This window comes from Penicillium digitatum, chromosome 4 (assembly GCF_016767815.1).
Source record: "Penicillium digitatum chromosome 4, complete sequence".
NCBI classification, from domain to species: Eukaryota; Fungi; Ascomycota; class Eurotiomycetes; order Eurotiales; family Aspergillaceae; genus Penicillium; species Penicillium digitatum.
This window is the reverse complement of record NC_089387.1, coordinates 2,976,763-2,996,791: the sequence shown is the minus strand read 5'-3', so window position 1 is coordinate 2,996,791 and position 20,029 is coordinate 2,976,763. Positions and strand designations below refer to the sequence as shown.

The 20,029-nt window shown below is 49.1% G+C and overlaps 6 protein-coding genes across 6 annotated transcripts; 3 read left to right on the top strand and 3 right to left on the bottom strand.

Moving 5' to 3' along the window:
* Positions 1–628: 628 nt before the first annotated feature.
* Pdw03_1007 (MFS monosaccharide transporter, putative) lies at positions 629–2,627 on the top strand (the record flags this gene model as incomplete). Its single annotated transcript, XM_066099781.1, has 7 exons — positions 629–702; positions 762–779; positions 842–948; positions 1,000–1,230; positions 1,281–2,044; positions 2,116–2,252; positions 2,309–2,627. The coding sequence occupies 7 exons, from the start codon at positions 629–631 to the stop codon at positions 2,625–2,627; spliced, it is 1,650 nt and encodes a 549-aa protein (XP_065957508.1).
* A 1,080-nt stretch (positions 2,628–3,707) lies between these two features.
* On the top strand, positions 3,708–6,156 carry Pdw03_1006 (MFS transporter, putative; the record flags this gene model as incomplete). Its single annotated transcript, XM_014679251.2, has 8 exons — positions 3,708–3,728; positions 4,021–4,024; positions 4,122–4,130; positions 4,180–4,186; positions 4,236–4,421; positions 4,475–4,786; positions 4,861–5,455; positions 5,578–6,156. 8 exons carry the CDS (start codon positions 3,708–3,710, stop codon positions 6,154–6,156), a joined length of 1,713 nt encoding a protein of 570 aa, XP_014534737.2.
* A 736-nt stretch (positions 6,157–6,892) lies between these two features.
* Positions 6,893–8,398, bottom strand: Pdw03_1005 (Glutamine synthetase; the record flags this gene model as incomplete). Its single annotated transcript, XM_014679250.1, has 5 exons — positions 6,893–7,332; positions 7,391–7,895; positions 8,117–8,209; positions 8,296–8,334; positions 8,396–8,398. 5 exons carry the CDS (start codon positions 8,396–8,398, stop codon positions 6,893–6,895), a joined length of 1,080 nt encoding a protein of 359 aa, XP_014534736.1.
* A 4,796-nt stretch (positions 8,399–13,194) lies between these two features.
* On the bottom strand, positions 13,195–15,422 carry Pdw03_1004 (Mediator complex, subunit Med1; the record flags this gene model as incomplete). The annotated part of the gene is made up of 2 exons (XM_014679249.2): positions 13,195–13,866; positions 13,914–15,422. 2 exons carry the CDS (start codon positions 15,420–15,422, stop codon positions 13,195–13,197), a joined length of 2,181 nt encoding a protein of 726 aa, XP_014534735.2.
* Positions 15,423–16,124: 702 nt separating this feature from the next.
* Pdw03_1003 (CDR ABC transporter) lies at positions 16,125–16,433 on the bottom strand (the record flags this gene model as incomplete). The annotated part of the gene is made up of 1 exon (XM_066099780.1): positions 16,125–16,433. One exon carries the CDS (start codon positions 16,431–16,433, stop codon positions 16,125–16,127), a length of 309 nt encoding a protein of 102 aa, XP_065957507.1.
* A 776-nt stretch (positions 16,434–17,209) lies between these two features.
* Pdw03_1002 (Nonribosomal peptide synthase, putative) lies at positions 17,210–19,657 on the top strand (the record flags this gene model as incomplete). The annotated part of the gene is made up of 2 exons (XM_066099779.1): positions 17,210–18,590; positions 18,648–19,657. The coding sequence occupies 2 exons, from the start codon at positions 17,210–17,212 to the stop codon at positions 19,655–19,657; spliced, it is 2,391 nt and encodes a 796-aa protein (XP_065957506.1).
* Positions 19,658–20,029: the final 372 nt, after the last annotated feature.

Genomic DNA, 20,029 nt, shown 5'->3' with positions numbered 1-20,029 from the left:
GGAAAAGTGGAGAACTACCCGGGGGAGTCCATGAGCCTTTCATGGGAACTTCATGGGTGCTGATCTGATGCCAACGAATGTTACCGTACTGAGACAATACATGTTGTCACCAATACCGGAGGTCACCAATACCGGAGGGGAATCGACTTGGCCATGCGAGGGGGTCTCGCATGGCCAACTGCACGCACCTCTTTGGACGCCGATTTGCTCGGCGGATCTCGTGAAAACTTGGATACCGATGATCACCCAAAAGCCTCGGCCGTAAAGACGGGGTACAGTGGCTTTCCCCGGTCAGGTCATGGTATAGGCATCACCAATGCAACCTTGCTACTACTTTTAATTGGCTTAGATCTTGCTTTTTCTGGTTTGCGATTTGTGCTCCAAAAAACATGGTGTAAGATGTGGATCCTCCATTTTTATTTGATTTGGAGGTTCATAAAACTGGCCGACTTCCTCGGACCTGGCTGTTCCGTTGTTGGATCTTTTCTCTACTTAGCGGCGGTCTGTTCATTTCAAATCCATTCCTAGTCCCGGCGAAGAGTCGGACTACCTTTTGCTGGTAGGGCTTGACAATCTAAAAGCCTGTCCTCTTTCGGCAGCCTGCAACCTAAACACTCTACCCGCCACCATGAAGCCATTCTTCGGCCTTCGGGGCACGAGTCTGAATATCATGATCGGTGTTATTGCCGGTCTTGATTTCTTGTATGTGTTGGTCTTTGCATATTTACTAGCGAAATAAGCACTAACGTGGAATTGCACAGATTATTTGGATATGATCAGTAGGTTGTTGCCAGCTACACCTGAGAAGTCCGGTCTATTTCTTGTTCCTGACACTCACTAGAGGAGTTATGGGAGGTCTATTGACATTGAACTCATTTATTACGGTCTTCCCCGAGATTGACACCACCAATTCGAAATCATCGACGGGTAACAATGCAACTACACAGGGTATGCAACTCCCTGGCAACCTTTGATTCGTTCCTTTCCTAATTAAAGCAGGAATTACTATCGCTTCTTACAACTTGGGCTGTTTCTTCGGCGCAATCTTCTGTATTTGGATTGGAAACTACCTTGGTCGTCGTAAGACGATCTTCACCGGCTCGATCATCATGGTAATCGGGGCTACACTACAGGCCAGTGCTTACTCCTTGCCGCACTTTATTGTTGGCCGTATCGTCACTGGTATCGGCAACGGCATGAACACCTCTACTGTCCCTACATGGCAATCTGGTAAGCATCTGGATGCATTGAAATGGGGGCACGATACTGATGTTGTTTAGAATGCTCCAAGTCCCACCACCGGGGAAAACTCGTCATGCTCGAGGGTTCCTTGATTGCAGCTGGAATTACCATCAGTTACTGGCTTGATCTTGGATTCTCCTTCCTTGACCCTAGCTCGGTTGCATGGCGTTTCCCAATTGCCTTCCAGAACGTCTTCGCACTTATCATCTTAGTTTTCGTGCTACCGCTCCCTGAATCACCTCGATGGTTGATCCTCAAGGGCCGCGAAGAGGAGGCTCTGGATGTTCTTGCCGCGATCCTAGACTTAGATGAGAGCGATCCCTATGTTCACTCGGAATTCTCCGCTATCAAGGATGCCGTCCTGGCTGCCTCGAGTGTCAGCTTCCGTGACTTGCTCACTATGGATGAGAACCGTCATTTTCACCGTGTTGTACTCGCCTACGTCAACCAGATGTTCCAACAAATCTCGGGTATCAACCTGATTACTTACTACGCTGCCTTCATTTATGAGAACTCTCTTGGTATGAATGGCCTGACATCGCGCATTCTAGCTGCCTGTAACGGCACTGAATATTTCTTGGCGTCTTTAATCCCTATTGTCATTATTGAAAAAGTGGGCCGACGAGTTCTAATGTTGATCGGTGCTGCTGGTATGTCGATTTCCATGGCCGTCTTGGCCATCACCACTAGTTTTGAGGGCGAGACCAAGCCTGGCATTGCCGCTGCCGTGTTTTTGTTTGTCTTCAACACATTCTTTGCCTTGGGCTGGCTGGGAATGACCTGGCTATATCCCGCTGAGATTGTAAGGCTTTCGAGGATTCTCTTTTTTTTTTTTTTTTTTTTGGCACCAAACCACCTCTAACGATGCAATAGGTGCCTCTAAGAATCCGTGCTCCTGCCAACGCACTCGCAACATCGGGCAACTGGATCTTCAATTTCATGGTTGTCATGGTAACACCTGTTGCGTTCGACACTATCAAGTACAAGACGTATATTATCTTTGCCGTCATGTGAGTGTATACCTCACCAAAGACCTTTGGTGCACGACTAACTCAGTCTCCACCAGCAATGCATTCATCTTCCCCGTTGTTTATTTCTTCTACCCTGAGACAGCCTATCGATCCCTGGAGGAGATGGACACAATCTTCCACAAGACATCCAGCGTCTTCACTGTCGTATCGGTCGCCCGCAACGAGCCCCATCGCTATGGTAAGAAGGGCGAGCTTCTCATCAACTACGAGGACACCGAGGAGCACCTGCACCGCGCTAGCTATGTCTCAGAGAAGAACAAGCTGCCTAGTGAGATGGACGATCTGGCGACTGGAAAGGGTACCCATGTTGAGCACCGCAAGGATAGCTCATCTGATCGTAGTCAAGCCCCCTGAGAAGGCATATTCATCTTTTACTTAATTTCAAATAATTTCTAGTCTCTAATGTCAGCGTGCAGGGTCGGGAGATGTTCTTGAATATCGGGCTTAGCGATCCTCGTGACACCGTTCTTCTCCATTTGGTTAGACTCGAGTTTTTGTCGAGAGGAGTATTAGCCCTGCCCATCCTGTTGAACTAGCAAATCAGATTGATGTGTTCGGTTTTGGGAACCCCCTGGTCCCCCCGGGGACAGTTCGAACTTCAATAGGTCTCTCCAATATTGGAGAGGGTCGATCTCGTAAAGTGAACATTTTGCCCCGAAACGGAAGAGGAGTTCTCTTAAGTGTATGGAGTACTTGGGACTTGGTACATATTTTCTCTTAATCTAAGTCGGTGGACATACCTCACCCTGTCACACATAGAGCCATTAGAAGCTTCGTTGGTGTGGCTACTGTAGAGACCATAGAATATACATATTCGTCTCTTGGAAGGTGTCTAGACGCTTCCTGGTCATCTTGTTGCCGATTTTTGTGGTTTTTGCTATCTCCGACATTACTTGTATGGCTAGGCATGAAACATAGAATTACACATGATCACAGTACACGATCAATCTCTGTAGTAAAGCAATTTGTGCCTGAGCCACCCCCCAGGCTCAAGGAAAGTTGGTATCCCCGGGCCCAACCGTCTTTCTCGGGTCTTTCATGGTGGGTAGATCCGGCTTGTCTTTGATCCTCTCATTCTTTCCCAAATCGTCCTTTGGGGCTTCTTTTTTGGGGGGGTTCTTTCCTGAAACTTCCTTGATGGGTCGAGCCTGCTGTTTAGCGACGTTCTCATTCTTTCCCTGCAGAAGAACTTGGATGTTCCTGGGTGGTATCCTTTTGTTTGCCAAGCAGCAATTCTCCTAGAGATAGTCTTCCTCATCGGTTTCCGAGCTTGGGTCATTCGAGTCCAGCACAGTGCGTATACCACGGAGACTTTATAGGAGCTAACTGATAGCTGACAGCGGACAGCGGACAGCGGATAGCGGACAGCGGATAGTTTTGTAAAGGACCAGACCCAAAGTAGTATTCATTTCTAAAAGTACAACGGTTGCTAAAATGAGCCAAGATCCACAAGAAGTAAGGATAATCTTGGAAGGAAAAAAAACCCCCCTCCATTTTAAGGTTATCTTCGGTGAAGAACTCAGGTTGGGGACAACTCAACCTCAACCTCCAATCTTCGTCCCAACCTCAACGGGGATCGTTCAATCTCGGATGTTTGAGCTGATGAGTCATCGATCCTTTACACATCTTGGGGACGTGAGCTATTGGGTTGTGGTTTTTATGTCCGCCAAGAGCCATACCCCCCCTCTTCTTCTTTCTTTTTTTTTTAAAAATCAGATCCGATCACTGATTCCTTTTTTCTTTGGAGATTCGTATGTGCATTTCTTTCCAACTGCCAGGAATGAAAAAGAGCTCTTTCGATGGCAATTGGAATCTTTCAAATGAATTCTACTGACTAAGAATGTACAGCTCCATCCGGTTGATATCCCCAGCTTAAGTCTTTTTTAGTTGACACGGCTTTTGCTAGCGCTTTGGTACAATCAGCGGAACTATTGGTCCAGAGACTGGCTAAAAAAAATTTAGTTCATACACAGATAATAATAATCAAGCGACAAAGATGTTCACCGAACATCAACATGCACCAGTCAGGGTTGACAAGCAACCGGTGGTGGAGGAAATCCCCGAGCAGCCAGAAGCGTCGCAAAGCCAGGCATCCTCAGACGACGAGTCCGTGGACTACAGCGTAGCTAACATCGAACGAATCTACCGGTAAAAATGCACCTCGGAGAAAGCAATTCATATCAGAATCTCATCCTCAACAGAAAATTGGACCGTCGCATCATCTCCGCATTCTGGATCCTCTACTTCCTCTGTTCAGCCATTCGGTCAAATGTAGGCCTGGCACAGACAATGAATGCCGACTCCGGTCACGACCTTGCAAGCGTGCTCAACCTATCCCGGCACCAGATCTCAACCGGTCTTGCCCTCTTCTACGTCTGCTACGTGATCTTCGACCTCCCCTCAAACCTAATCATGACCCGCCTAAGCCCTCACGTCTGGATGAGCCGCATTGTGGTCAGCGTAGGCCTAATCGGAAGTTGTCTCGCGGCCATGAAGGCGGCATGGAGCTTCTAGTACGTTGAACACCCCCCCACCAAACTCTTATTCTAGATCCCATCTGCCCACACCCACATCTAACAAGCCCCAGCCTCCTCCGCCTCCTCCTGGGGATCGTCACAGCAGGCATGTGGCCGGGCATGACATACTATCTAACCCTATTCTACCCCCCGTCACGCATCGGCAAACGGATTGGACAATACTTCACAGCCTCGCAGGTCTCCGCCGCCGTAGTCGGGCTCGTCTCCGCCGGTTTCCAAAAAATGGACGGTACCCAAGGCCTCGTCGGCTTCCAGTGGATGTTCCTCATCTACGGTGTCATCACCGTCGCCCTAGGCTTCGCCCTCCTATGGTGGCTCCCAGATCGACCCACGCCGCCCGGTGAGCCCGCGCCCCAACGGTCCTGGGTGATGCGCTGGGTACCGACCACCGCACCCGCGCTGAAGGGTGCCGACGCCGCCGTGCACTATCACGATCTACAGCGAGTGTATCACTCATCCGCGTGGACGCTGCGGGATCTGCTCGCGGTGTTCATGGATTGGAGACTTTATCCGCTCCTGGTGATGTACTTTGGTGTTGTGGGTGTTGGCATTGGCGTGCAGTTGTACGCGAACGTGATTATCAAGGCTATTGACCCAACTTTGAGTGATATTTCATTGAGTCTGTTGACGGCTCCGATTTGGATTGTATGTGGTTTTTTCATTTTTTTCCTTTTTTTTCCTTTTTTTTTCCTTTCCCCCCCCCTTGTCTTTTTGAGGGTCTCTTTCACTAGATCCACCCGCTAACACATCCCCACTACGGAGCATAGATGGACCTTATCGCCATCCTTCTCGTAACCCCGCTCTCAGACCGCTTCCACCGCCACCGCGCAATCTTCTTCTCAATCCCCGTCCTTCTCCAGATCCTCGGCCTCCTCCTAACAAGCTATGCGGGAACCGACGCAAATCCCTGGCCGCGGTATGGCGGACTTCTAATCGTTGGATTCGGGCTCGGCCCCACAGTCCCGATCACGATGACCTGGACGACGGAGGTATTCCAGCCCCGACACGGCGAGCTCGGCGTCGCTGCTGCGTCGGCTGTTGTCTCCGGCCTCGGTAATCTGGGCAGTATCCTCACGACGTATGCGCTCTATTCCGGCTGGAAGAGCGATTACGAGGCTCCCGGGCGTGAGAAGTATAGGAAGAGTAACCTCGTCATGATTGGTATTCTGGCGGCGAGTATTCTCTCGGCCGCGCTCATGGAGGTTATGTTACGCTTTGTTGATGGGAGGTATCGTGGGGATAGGGATGATGGGGCGGTTGATGGGGCTGCGAGGCGGGAGGTGCGTCAGCGTGGGTTCCATGGTATTGGGGCTGCTTTTACGCGTTGGTTGAGGCTGGGAAGGTGATGTCTGAGTAGAGATGTGTATGGGGGTGGAGGTGGGCCCTCGTACAACGGGAAAAGGGTTGCCATGTTGCTTCAATGTTGTATGTGAGGCTGTCATACACTCCCTGCTCTATAAAAAGAGAAGAGCACTTCCATTGGATGTTGGAATGTGATACTAGATTGAGTTCCAGATCCTCCCAAGTAGCACGAAGACAATCTGACGAGATCCTCCGATCTAGGGAAGCTCGATGGAACGTTGAGAAAAAGGTATAAGAAGCTCAATCTCAATTGTCACGCACAATGCTGGTGTTGGTTCAGACACTAAAATTACTCTAGAGGTGAGGGTCAGTGCAAATGTTCAACTTGGTATTAATTGTCGATTCTCCAGAGGAACGATATCAGTATGATATCTCTCGATAAACGATGGTGTGGTTTTCCCATCCATGAATATTCTATGCTATTGTACGTGTCACATTACCCTGTGAAGGGTAGTCGAGAGAAACAGAAAAAAAAAAGGAAAAGATAAGTGCGGCTGGTGCAACGAGGGAGGGCCAGCAGGAACGCAATAAGCGGACACTGGAATCGGGAGAAAGAAAAAGGATAGAACACGACAAGAGAGACAGGAAGAGGAAGAGAGAAAAGGCAGATCACAAAACATCTATGGGGGCTCCCTCACGCAGTCAGGCCGCTCTGGTCCGACTCCCAGGTTGACGCCGAGGGTATCGGAGCGCTAAGACCAAATGATTCCTTCTATCCATTTAGAGGCCACCACACATAGTCTCAACGATGATACCGGTGATCTGATAAGGATCGGCGTTCGACGCGGGGCGACGATCTTCAAAGTAACCCTTGCCGTCCTTGGCGCACTGGCGGGGGATACGGATGGAGCCACCACGGTCGGCAACACCGTAAGAGAACTTGTCGATGCTCCCGGTCTCGTGGCGACCGGTGAGACGCTCCTCGTTACCCTCACCGTAGACGGCGATGTGCTCAACGTGGCGGGCCTCGAACTTCTTCATGACGGCCTCAATAACCTTCATACCACCCTCGGCGCGAGTGGCCTTGGTGGAAACGTTGGAGTGAAGACCGGCACCGTTCCACTCACCCTTGATGGGCTTGGGCTCGAAAGAGATACGGACGCCGAACTCTTCAGCGACACGGTGAAGAAGGAAGCGGGACATCCAGAGGTGGTCACCCACTAAGAAACAGTCAGTCTCAAAAATAGTCAACATTCATAGGGCGTGTGCAAAACTTACTATCGATGCCGGGGCAGGGGCCGACCTGGTACTCCCACTGGGAAGGCATGACTTCAGCGTTGATTCCGGAGATGTTGATACCGGCGTACAAGCAGGCACGGTAGTGAGCTTCAACAATATCACGGCAGTAGACCTTGCCGGTACCAACACCGCAGTAGTAGGGACCCTGGGCACCAGGGAAACCACCACGGGGCCAGCCGTAAGGCCAGCCATCGGTGCCAAGGAGAGTGTACTCCTGCTCAAGACCGAACCAGAAGCCCTCGTCGGCGTTGGTCTCCATCAAGCGGTTGGCTTCGTGACGGAAGTTGAACTTGTTAGGGCTTCCATCGGCATCCCAGGTCTCGCAGAGGACAAGGATGTTGTCACCCTGGCGGAAGGGGTCGGGGTAGAAAGCGACGGGGCGAAGGTAGACATCGGAGTTGTCACCGGGGGCCTGGTTGGTGGAGGATCCATCAAAGTTCCACTCGGGAAGCTCATCAACACTCGTCACGGGCTTGAACAGAGTCTATGAGCGATTCAAGTTAGTCAATTGTTCCGAAGGAGCGCTATCTCACGTGACGGCGGGTGGCTGCGTCGCTTGCTGATCAAGAATCCCCGTGCACCGGGCTTATCGAAGCTCGAGAGGGATTCGAGATAAGACCATGCAGCAACCACGCACCTCCAGTCCACAGTGTGTAGCCCACAGGAGACAAAGCCTGGGTACCATATTTGGAGATGAGGTCCTACCTTTGTCTTGGAGCGAGTGCCACCGGTTGAATCAATCCAAACGTATTCAGCCTGAACGCGACCACGCTGGTCAAGGTTCATGTACTTCATGAGCTGTTTCCCCATGTCAAGTCAGTATATGTCATTCCTCTCTGGCTCGAAGGCCATTGTGGAAATCCAAAATCAAGAATCAAACGCACATTCCCCGTGTTGGAGACGACAGTTGCAGATTCGGACGCCTATAGAAAAGAATAGGTCAGGTTCAGTTCCACACTCCAGCGATGAAGAGATGACTCGTACCATAGTGAATATGGGTGTATGTGTGTGTTTAAAACTGGGTTTCAAGAAATCAAGCAACTTTTGGCAGTCCCGAAGGAAGAAAAACACGAAGAGACTTCAAAAATGGAAAAGCGAATTGAATGGGAGAATCCAAAGGAGGAGAGAATGAGTTTTAAAGATGTGGAGGGGCAAGGGATGATAACCTTTGGGCAAAAAAGAATTTAAATTTAGTCACTGACTTTCTTTTTTGGGAACTTTCGTTTTTTTTTTTTTTTTTTGGTTTTTCTTTTTTTTTTTGGGCAAAATCAGGAAGACGCGGCTCAGCCATTTCCTAAAGAGGTTAAGCTCTGTATTGTGACTGTAAAGATCTGGCCCGATACGGGGTATCGATAAAAGTACCTCACACAGTGCGCGTAGTCGGCAATCCCTCTCCTGACTGCTCTTCTGGAATCGGTTGTCGTTGGGGAAACCCCTAAAAAAAAAGGCCTCAACTCTATTTTAGTCCGAAAATACGTCTTGTTTCAATAGAGCATCTGTATTGCCTCATAATTGAAATAGAACAACCCCATTTACTAAGTCAAAAGGTCTTTTTCTTTCTTCGTACAGCCGAGGGGAACGCCGTGAAAGTGAAGTTTCAATCTTTTACCAAATTCAACGCCACTTGTTGACGTCCGCGTCATCATCTTCGCATCATTCAGACAGTCCTTTACCAGTTCTCGCCGATGGATCTACTCGTATACTGGTTTGTTGTGTTATATTCGAATCTAAAAGCGAAAGGTACCAACTTCTCTTCGTTTGCTCTGTACTCCCGGACAATTGTAGCTCTTCTCCAGACTTTCACCTCCGCATCTTTGAGATGTCTACCAGACCGCTTCCGCCACTCGAACCAGTCTAGTCTCTGTGTCTGCTGACTGGCGATAGCCCTAACTAGTGCCCAATCAGCGGTCTGGTCTTGTAATGAAACTCTATGAAATGCCATAACATGAGCATTCCTTCTTCTCCCGTTGGGCCGATAAGATATATATAGAGTAGGCACGGATTTAAGGGGATGTTGTATGTAGGGCCAAACATGGCGCATGACCTGTCCCAGATTTCGTGTTCTTATCCTGCGGCTTTCTCTCCGAAAAAGAGCACCTCCACGTCTTATCTATTTATTCCACTCTTCATCTCCCCTAGATACACATTTTCCGTGCCTCAAGTGTTAATCTCGGTGCTCAACAGATAGTGATACATTGGTCACGCTTCTTAGCAACCGGCGCCAGGATTCCCGGGCCGAGCATACATCAGGTGCAAATCCCGCAAGTGCATGGGGAAGTGCACAACATGTTCGAGACGAAAAAGCAAGGTGAATTCTAGACAATCTCTTTGGCCCACTAGATTGTAATAATTTACATGCTTGTATCTTACAATTTTTTTTTTGATCAGGGGCGCATGGCTAGAAGAGCCATCGAAACTGTACCACGCAAACGGCTAAGAAGTCCGCCATTGCTGGGAGCCCCTAGGAACTACCACCAAATGGCAACAGAGCGATAACGAATCGCATGGCATTATAGATAATTAGAACGTCGTTGTTTTGTGCAGTCCTCCGTACTCCGCCATTTCGATATCTTTTAGGAGATCCTGTTCCTGCGGCATGGACAGATACCTACGCAGTACGGAGTCCACAGGTTTACTTTATCACGCGAGCCGGACCGGTTCAGAGTACGGAGTACAACCACTATACCTCGGTAATACAAGGTCCGCACAAACTCCATTGACTGGAGACCAGCCACGCCGCGAATGGGATCGATCAAGTCATATTCATGCCAGTGGGGTGGACCGTGGCAAAACGTTCTCGAAACCCCCGGTGATTCATCAATTGGACCAATCACACCGTTCTGCGCGGACCACCCCGACACCGGCCTTGGATAAGAGAATCATGGCAGTATTACAGGTCAATGAAGCATTTCGGTTATTCATATGTGTGGTTCCAATTATGTACTATAAGAGTCACGAGTCCGTCGGTGATTTTCCATGTGTTTTCTTAGATACGGGCACTCAGAGACAGACGTCTTAACATTCTTCGATGGGTGCACAGAGATGCATCTCGGAAAATTTTAGATCAGGGATTCCCCAAGGAAAATTAGAGTGGCGACGAGATCGTCTTCCCCCGTATTTTGTCCAGCAAATGGAAGACTGGCAAATGTCGGGAGTTTCAGGAATCCAAGGTGACTGAGTGGCTGTGGTTCCGATCTTCAGCCCTGTCCCTCATTTCTCCAGGTTTTGAATTTTCGTTCAGTTTCAGTGCCATACCCAACCACCTTAACTAGAGTCATGTCCTCGCTTGGAACCATATTTCAATCGGAGAAGAGTTGGCCTTCAACTGCAGGTATAATACTAGCATGGATGCTGAGACATCTAGATTCGGGCTTAGTCACCGGGCACGTCCGGGGGCTGTACGTGGTACTGTGTACCAGGATGCAGCATTTATCGTAGTCCCTACTCCATAGGATGGTGAATCCCTTGTTTATGGGAAAGGAGTGGAATGCAAAGTAACCAGAGAGATAGTTCGTGCACACAAAGAGACATAATTTTGAAAGATCAAATCCCACATCTCAATCCCTTATCCTCTGTAGTTCCCCTTTCCTATCGCACTCCTCTCATTGGCTCTGAGCGCCAGTGACAAACCGCGCTGACTGGCACATTCATCGGATCTTCACGTAATTGCTGTCTCCTTAGTTGCCGGATCGATTTCGATCAGGTCAGATGTTCCATATCTTACCAGCAATAGCCGACTTGTCTATCATGCAAATATATTGTGAGGGTTTTATAGGGAACAAAATGACTCATCGGCATGTTCGAAAGCGGAGCGAGGGGTGGATATGACACACGGATACTCCATAAGCCAGTTTGATCAACAAAATACTGTATTTGATACAGATCACCGGGCTGTTTAGAATATAGTGACCCGCATGCCAAGACTTTACACTGGCATCGGACCGTGAGACACATTTAGTTATCCGGATCCTTATGAATCAGCTTCCAAAATCTACTCCGTCCACAATATAAATATCCGTTTGAATCCCAAAAAGAAATAAAGGGGGGGGGGGGCAGAAAAACCGATTTCTTGATCGCCACGTTGTAGTTGCGAATGAACCGTGCCAAGTGCCCAACACCGAGTGTGCGTGTGTGTGTTAGGGTGCTTGGCACAGTTATGACATGGATAGCTCCCCAAAACTGGGGAGGCAACAGCAAAAGCCTCAACCCTTTTGATGATTTCGACCGCACGAATGGTCAGCACTACACCCTCACCTTTGATATGAATTTAAAACTCAACCTTGAATAATGCCTCATAACGCCTCGTAAGCCTGAATGTCATTGGTATGACATCCCTTGCACCTAGCGGATCCATCAGTCGGGTAAATTAAGGTCTAATACCTCATTTGCTGTATTCCGTACAGGTCTAAAGTATACCATATATTGGCCTTTGACTGATTTGAAAAAAAAATACAAAGACGGTCAATGCATCTACTCCGTCCAACATTGTCCAATGTGATTGACATAAGCTCTGATTGACGCCCAACTCTATATAAATTACGGATACAACTGATCTGACCAAGCACATCTTGGGATTCACTTCATCCAGGGTTGATCTAGTGTAACCTGACCCATTTCCACATGTTCACCTCCGTCTCCCCCATGTCATATCCCAAATAACCCATGAAACCCTTGGAAGGAATGCACAATGTAGGCCCGGGCTCATGAACCCCGCATCATATTAAGGGCCTAGGCTTTTTATCTGATCGATTCTGAAACATTCTCCAGGGCCACAGTTTGCACCTACAGGCACACAACAGAGGAGGGCTTAGGGCTAGGTTTGCGTCCATATGCATCATTTGAAGAGTTTTGTTTCAGAGGATCTTTTGGGTTATAAGGTAGAGAAAGAGGAACTGTCTTGTGCTAAAGATACAAGTTCGAGATAGGTGGTCAATATGAAATGCATGAAGCTGAGGCAGATGTGTAGTTCGCGCATAAAAGAAGCACAATTCCCCTAAGGCGATGGTTGTGGTTATTAACAGAGACTACGCTTGACCTCCATCTTTTAAAGGCAAATGCCAAAGAGCACCCTAGGTACTATTTCTCTAATTCAGTGGCATTCACTTTGACGTAGGTGAATCAATGGTTCTCGTGGAACCAAAAAGTGTCGATCCTTCCGGGGGAGTCTATCCAGAAGAAAGACAATCCACGCAGCCACTTGCGCTTGTTACCTTACATGCCCTTTCTACTCTTCCAAGAAACAATTGCACGACTCAAACGGGGCACATCGAGGAAAGTGCCAAGAAGCTGGTCCGCGAGACTCCCACGTGCAGCGTAGCATGCTACTTCCCGGAGTGGCGGGGTTGAGACTCTCTCCACCTCAGTGATTTCGTCTACCACGTACAAAGCTAGAAACCCTTGGAAAGTGTGTGGAGACTCCAACTTGGTTCAGACATCAAGGATGTGGATTTGTACACCACCAGTCACACTGTGTGATTCAGTAGGTGCTGGAAATTATCAAGAATTTCGAAATTCAGGGTGCAATTGAGTTGAGGAGAAACTGGTAAAAAAGGAGCTAGCCAGTAGCGTGTGCATTATTTTAGTCTCATGGTAGAATACCTCGAGCGGAAACTGCGACTTCAGCTAACAAGATCCTACCCTAGCGATAGTGTATATTAATCGCAAGGTACAACCGCGACTTGGCGGATTGCAGATCAACGAAGGATGAGGCAAATGGAAATTGCGAGACTAGGAATTGCCTGGGTCTGGAATCCAAGAAGAACGCATCTCAGTGCCGCTGGATCTCACCCATTTCCGGCCCGCTGTTGCATCCAACGCAGTACCCACTCAACCAAGATGCTCAAGTCTTGCGAGACCTCGAGCACTCTGGCAATCTTCTGTTGTACATCCTGGAGCCCTAGATCAAGGTTGTCCATACCTTGCATTTCAGTGTCACCAACCGCTTCACCACCCATTAATCCAGCAGTGTCCACAACGGAGATCTGGCCGTTTAGCCCGACTTCAAAGCAAATTGTGATTTGTTTGGGGACTTGAATAGATCGGGCGGTTTCAGGATTCTCGTTGTAGTGCCTCTGATCTGTGATGAGTAGCATGAGAGCAGGAGCTTGGCCCAGTTGAATGCGCAAGGTCACGTCGACTTTGACGTCGTCCACGAACAGTTGTTCGGGGCTCTTTCCTCCTCTGGAAGGCGTTGAAAGTCCAACCCCAGAATCCTTCTTGCCATCATCCGAGCTACTGAGACCCAGTAGCAGATTCAATCTCTCCTCATTTGGATCACTGTTGTTCAAGAAGATGGGCCCGTCGTGACCAGCGAAGAGGTCTGGGGGTTGGATAGAAGGAGCGCGGGGATTTGGGGGGATTGCATTTGAAGATTGGGTGGTGTTGGCTTGATCCTTGGAAGGAAGATGGAATGTCTTCCGAATCAAATTGGCTAACACGGCATACTGCCGGAGGATCTAAATCGAGTTAGCGAAAAGACAATATTGGACGGAAACACACATACTGGAAGGATATCCGCGAGCTGCCGAGGGTGCGAGAAAGGTAGGTCACGGATGGTGCAACCAGTGATGGACTCAAAAGATTGGAAAGTGTAGTTATGTTGTTTCGTATATGGTGCGCCCTTTGAATTAACAGCATGCACGGTCATCCGGCGCTTTCTGCGGCCAATTTGAGGTGATGAAACCGGTGACGTCAACGGCGAAGTTTCCGACACCAACAACGCATCGTATGTGATCATCTTGAACTCTTGTGGTAGTTGCATACCGAGATGACGATAAATCTCCGAGGCTGCAAGAATAGGAACGTCAAGTGCAGGCTCAAGTTTACCGACGAATCGGCGGTTGGGTAGCGATGATTCCAGCATGCTAGAGTCCAACGCCATGGGATCATGATTGCCATGGGTCAGTCGCGTGGTCTGCGGAGGATCAAGCCAGTTCACAGACCCAGAGGCACCATTTGATGGAAGCAATTCAGTACTTTCACCCACTGTAAAAACCTCACTCCCAACCCATTCCTTTGAAATGCGCAGCGACGGATACCCCTCTTCGCACTCAATCATAACAGTCCATACTCTGCTTGGGTCGTCTAACTCGCCCTTCGAGGCTCGATCATGTTGCGGATCAAGATCCATAGCATCCGGAGACGGTAGGCTCCGCTTCGTATCCAGGACTTTGGCTTGCTCAACCCAATATTCCAAGCCGAGTCCGATTCGAGTCCCTTTGTGAATGGTTGGGCGTCCGATGACACCTGCACAAAGATGCTGATACTCGCCATTGTGCTTCCCATTCTTGCTTTCTTCAACCCAGATCCGCCTGAGGTTCTCTTCAAGATTCTCCAAGGCCTCAAAGCAATTCACCTCTTGGCTGAGTTTGTCAAGCTTCGCAAGCCATTGTAGATTCTCATGGAACTCCTCAAGTGACCTCCATTTCCCGCATTCGGCGTCCTCTGGGGACTGGGCGAGGGTTCGTTTCAAGACAGCTGTAGCTTCCTCGCGCCGCACACCTTCCGTATATTCAGGTGTGGCATATCGTAGACTGACGTCTTTGACAACATCCTGGCCAGGATAAAAATCGATCTCAAGATCGACGAAGTTACCGGCGATGTTGAGATTGTCGTCTTGCCAAATGGACTCGAAATCTTCGAGTCGACTCAATCGTTCCACGCTTTCGCGTGAAACTCCTCTACCAGAAACTCGGGCTCGTAGAAGCTGAACGACCTCCTCGACACGATGTCTCTGCTCTTCGTCGTTGTCGCGCGCGACTCCAAGCTTGATTCCCTGCATCCCGAGGTTTTGAATGTCGCTCTCGTTCATGCCCGCACCAACAAGACCATCATGCACCACAGGAGAAGGACTGATGCCAGTATATCCACCAAGCGCCAAGAGAGCCGAAGGCGAACTGAAATTGACAGTGTCGTCAACCCCACTCGGGACGGCAAGAGGGGTCGCATATTGATGGGACGAGACACTCGTGTGATGCGCATGAGCGGGTCCTGAGCCGGTCGGTGTTCTCATGGAAGGCGATTTATGGGCGAGAGATCGAGAGAGAGGAGCGGAGGAAGGATGGGGAGAGGATAGATGAGTTGGCGTTGCGCCAGGTTTTGCGGAGGGTGTCGCCATGATAAAATGAAAGGATTGGCCAGAGCAGGGATTGCAGAGTAATTGGAGATTAGATTTAGTCAAATCTGTCCGAAAAAAATGGGTATCATAAGAAGTATCGAAGCACAGAACGCAAGGAAGCCGGGTATCTTTGAATGCAACTTAATTCTCACCAGCGCAAGTGCCAGTTTGGTGCGTGCACAAGGGAAATGCTGTCAAAAGATTGTATCGATCAAGTATCATGACGCATCCGAAGCTCCCCCGTTCCCATGAACACTGCAATTAACAAGCACGAGTTTCTCAGAGAACATTCCACACGGACAGCGTCAAAAGACATGATCACGTGTGTTTGCAACATTTGTCTCCAACGTCATCTCTTTGCATTAACGGACTACATTCAGAGTACTTGGTTCATTTTAATTCCACCACTACATCTGCTATGGGGTGAAATAATGCACTTGCTGATCAAATTTTGACCTGCCCTTTTCTTGTGAAACTGCAATTAACAGGCAAGTGATGGGAATCATGGATAGTGACAAGACTACTGTGGCTGAAGAAGTGTGAACTGGAATTGACAAAGGTATTTTTCAATGTGGAAACTACAGAAACACGTGCAACCTATAGCGGCGTCAGAACAGGCTTTCCTGCCCAAAGCAAGATGCGACTCTTGTTCTCTTTGATTGTATAATTTGGCGTGTGTCGAAGTAGAATACCCAACACCAGTGCCTCACGCCCAGTGGAGGTATGCAGATGGATATCTTGCTGCTGGACGTAGCCTGTTTGCCACTCATCACGCTTTCGGCTATCTACAAGCATATCCCCGGTGATGAGGCCTGTCGTGATGTCGTTGGCCAGACATTCAGAAGCGTCGTTTTGCTGGCCCCGGAAAATGCCTGATATAGTTGCCTCTGGGTCATAAAGATTCATTGTGGGCGTTAAGGCTCAAGTAACTTCCCTCGTGTGGGAATCTGAAGGTAGAGATCTGGCACTCCCATCAGTGCAGTCAAGGCGGTAACTCTGTGCGAGGCGCTACCCTCGACATAGTGTCGTGCATCTTAAAATGTATTTGCCCGTAGTCTAGCGTTGAAGCTGGGGCTAGATGCTCAAGGCAGGATTCGTGATCATCATCACTTAAGAAATGAAGCTTTTGTGGGCCTGCTTGAATAAAGAAACTGCGGACCAGCTCTTCAGCAAAAGGCTCTGTGCAGAGAGATTTGGAAAAAAAGTTACCAAGCGACTAATTCAGAAAATGAAATACGTACTTCGTACAAAATGACGAATCCTGCTGTGTATACGGAGTAGCCCCTTGCTGATCGCCTCTGCGCCAGATGTCAGAGTGCATTTCAACATATTCTATTTTTGAGACATCATACGAGTCCACCGTATTTTATCTCATTTCAACCCGTGTTAATTTAATCCTGTTTGCAAGGTTATCTCGAGTTACCCAGGCCAAGCTACCTTTCGAGGAATCTGCAAGAATGTTGCCATCCAGCCCGAGTGATCCTCCAAGGTTGTTTCGGGGCCCCGCAGAGTGCATGTACTCTGCAGATCAACATCGGATGAATCTGACCCGACCTGTAGCGGTCAAACACCCAACCACTCCAATCTGGTTGAATACCCAACAAGTCATTCTAGCAACTTCATCGGGAGTGAACCCCGTTATATAGGCAGAAAACTGAAATATTTCTCATCCGGCCTTCAACATGGCAATCAATAGTAGCCATACCACAACATCCGAGAAAACTCTCGATCGGAGCGAACAGTTTTGGAGACGTGAATTCAAGGACTTTTCAGCAACGATATACCCCGTGGTCTCTTCGCTTTACAAGCCATCGACTCTCAAAATACTCACCGAGAATATCGATCTTGCATGTGGTGAACTTGATCCTGTCTCGGCCGGGGCAGCGTTGGCCCTGGCATGGGGTCTCGTTCTGTCTCGGTACACTGGCAACGATGATGTTATTTTCGGCCTTGGTCTTGAATCAAAAAGCAATGATTTTTCCGACACGCCGGTATTGCCTTTACGGCTGTTGGTCGACCCTCAGCAATCAGCGATGGAAGCGCTTAACAACACTGAAACCAAAATCATGGACCGGTCTACATTCGGTGTATCCTCAACCCGAGAGTTATCCGAGTTAGGTGGAGAAATAGCAGCAGGGTGTCAGTTCATGAACATCCTCAACATCCGACAAGGGCAACAAAACCATCCCAATGCCTTACAAAGCAACGAAGCGCACAATGTGCCCCTTGTGATCCATTGTGAGATCCGAACAAACGGTGTAGATGTAGAGGCCCTGGTGGATCCTTCTACAATTCCCGTCGAAACGACACGCATGATGTTGCACCAGCTAGGCCATTCTTTCCGGGCTACTCTTAATCGTCGCTCTCGGGATACCCTTGTTGGCGATCTCAGGTCTGTTTGTCCCCAAGGCTTGGCCGATCTGATGGAGAGAGGAGTCCAGCCGCCTTCTCCCTTGGTGCATGCCCGTGTGCACGATCTCGTCGTAGCACAATGCCAATCTAGCCCATTAGCGCCAGCTATCGCTGCTTGGGATGGCCATTTGACCTACCACGAGCTTGATCAGTTTTCTTCCCGCCTTGCAACGAAGCTCGCAAAGCTCAAATTGATACAGCCTGACAAGATAGTACCTGTTTTAATGGAGAGATCGGTGTGGGTTTCGGTTGCTATTCTCGGTATCTTGAAGGCGGGGGGCGCTTTTCTTCTAATGGACGTCTCTTTTACGGACGACCATGTGAAGCAGATTTGTGCAAAGATTCAACCTCCGCTTGTTCTGACATCTGGCCGCCAAGAGGATCGCGCAAGATCGCTGGATACACCTTTTTTGGTGGTGGGAGACAAGGCACTGTCGGCTGATGATGAAGGAAATGGTACATATCTTCAGTCCGATTACGTACAACCATCGGACGCATGCCATGGTCTTTTTACTTCTGGGTCCAGCGGGGATCCTAAAATCGTCGTCATAGATCACGCCGCGGTATGCACTGCCTGGGCACAACCGACAGCCACCCAACTCACGCTTTCATCATCATCTCGGGTCTTACAATCTGGCTCCCATGCATTTGGTGCGTGTGTTGTAGAGTACCTTGGGGCCATGGTACATGGGGCTTGTTTATGTATAGCTCCAGATTTGGGTCCAGGGAATGATGCAGTAGAAGCCATTCAGAAGTTTAACGCCAATTTCATCACCCTGACCCCATCTGCATCTCGTCTCCTAGATCCAAACCAGGTCCCCTCCCTCCAAGTTGTGGTTCTAGCTGGCGAGGCGCTGGGTCCCCTTGATCTGGAGAAATGGCAAGGACGAGTGCAATTGAAATGCATGTATGGCTTGGCGGAGACTGCAGCATTCTCCTTGCTCGCCGATCTGACCACACCTAACTCAAACTACCGAGAGATTGGAGTGCCGACTCACACATGGAATTGTTGGATTGTAGACACCAACAATGTCGAAGATCTGGTACCCCCTGGTGGAGTAGGGGAGCTGCTGTTGGAAGGGCCCAGTCTAGGACGGGGTTATCTTGATGATCCTGCTCGTACGGCCCAGACTTTCATTCCGACCCCTTCCTGGCTCATGCAAATTCGACCCGTGGCATCACATGATTCTCGCTGCTTGAAGACAGGGGACCTCGTTCGCTACTCTCCCAGCGGGACAATTGAGTACATCCGCCGAAAGGACGTAACTGAAGTCAAGATCCGAGGACAGCGAATGGACCTAACGGACGTTGAAAGACACCTCGCGCGACAGTATCCCACGGCGACTCGAGTAGCCGTGGATGTAATCATTCCGTCAGATGATGTCTGCCATAATCGTACCATGCTGGTCGGCTTCGTCTATACGGAGCCCCCACAGCACGGTGTGGAAAACGAAAACGATGAGATATTTGCTCGCTCGACAATCGAGAGTCGAGAAAAGGTAGCCACCGTCCTCTCCACCCTGAAAGAAGTACTTCCTACATTCATGGTACCCGACGTCGTTGTGACTGTCAACCGAATCCCAATGACAACTTCGGGCAAGCTACACCGCGATCGACTACGCCGTCTAGCCTCAGCATTGCCTCGCAGAGCTTTACTGGCCCATGGCAACATTCCATTCTCTGAGACTGATAGGCACTCTGAGAGGCTTGTTGAGTGAATCATTTATGAAGCCCATGTGTAGGCTCTAGGTTTCGGGCGTGTGGCCGCAGATAGACTTTCAGAGCTGGACAGGGATCCTCTTGCCGCTTGTCGAATGGATTGAATCGGTTTAGACCGCATTCCATGTAAATTAAGTACCATGTTTCCTTTGGTTGATAAACATGCACTTGGGCTTCTGAATTACACAATCGAGCCGATCTATCATATCTCGCAAATAAGGAAAGACGTTTAGTTTAGCAGAATTTATAAACCCGCTTGCGTGGAAACTAAGACGGGAGATCCCGAGAACCTAAACTTTATTGTTAACTACCTCCTCAAAGATGGCACCCATAATGGGCCAGAAGGACTTGGCAGGACAATTGGAAATAAA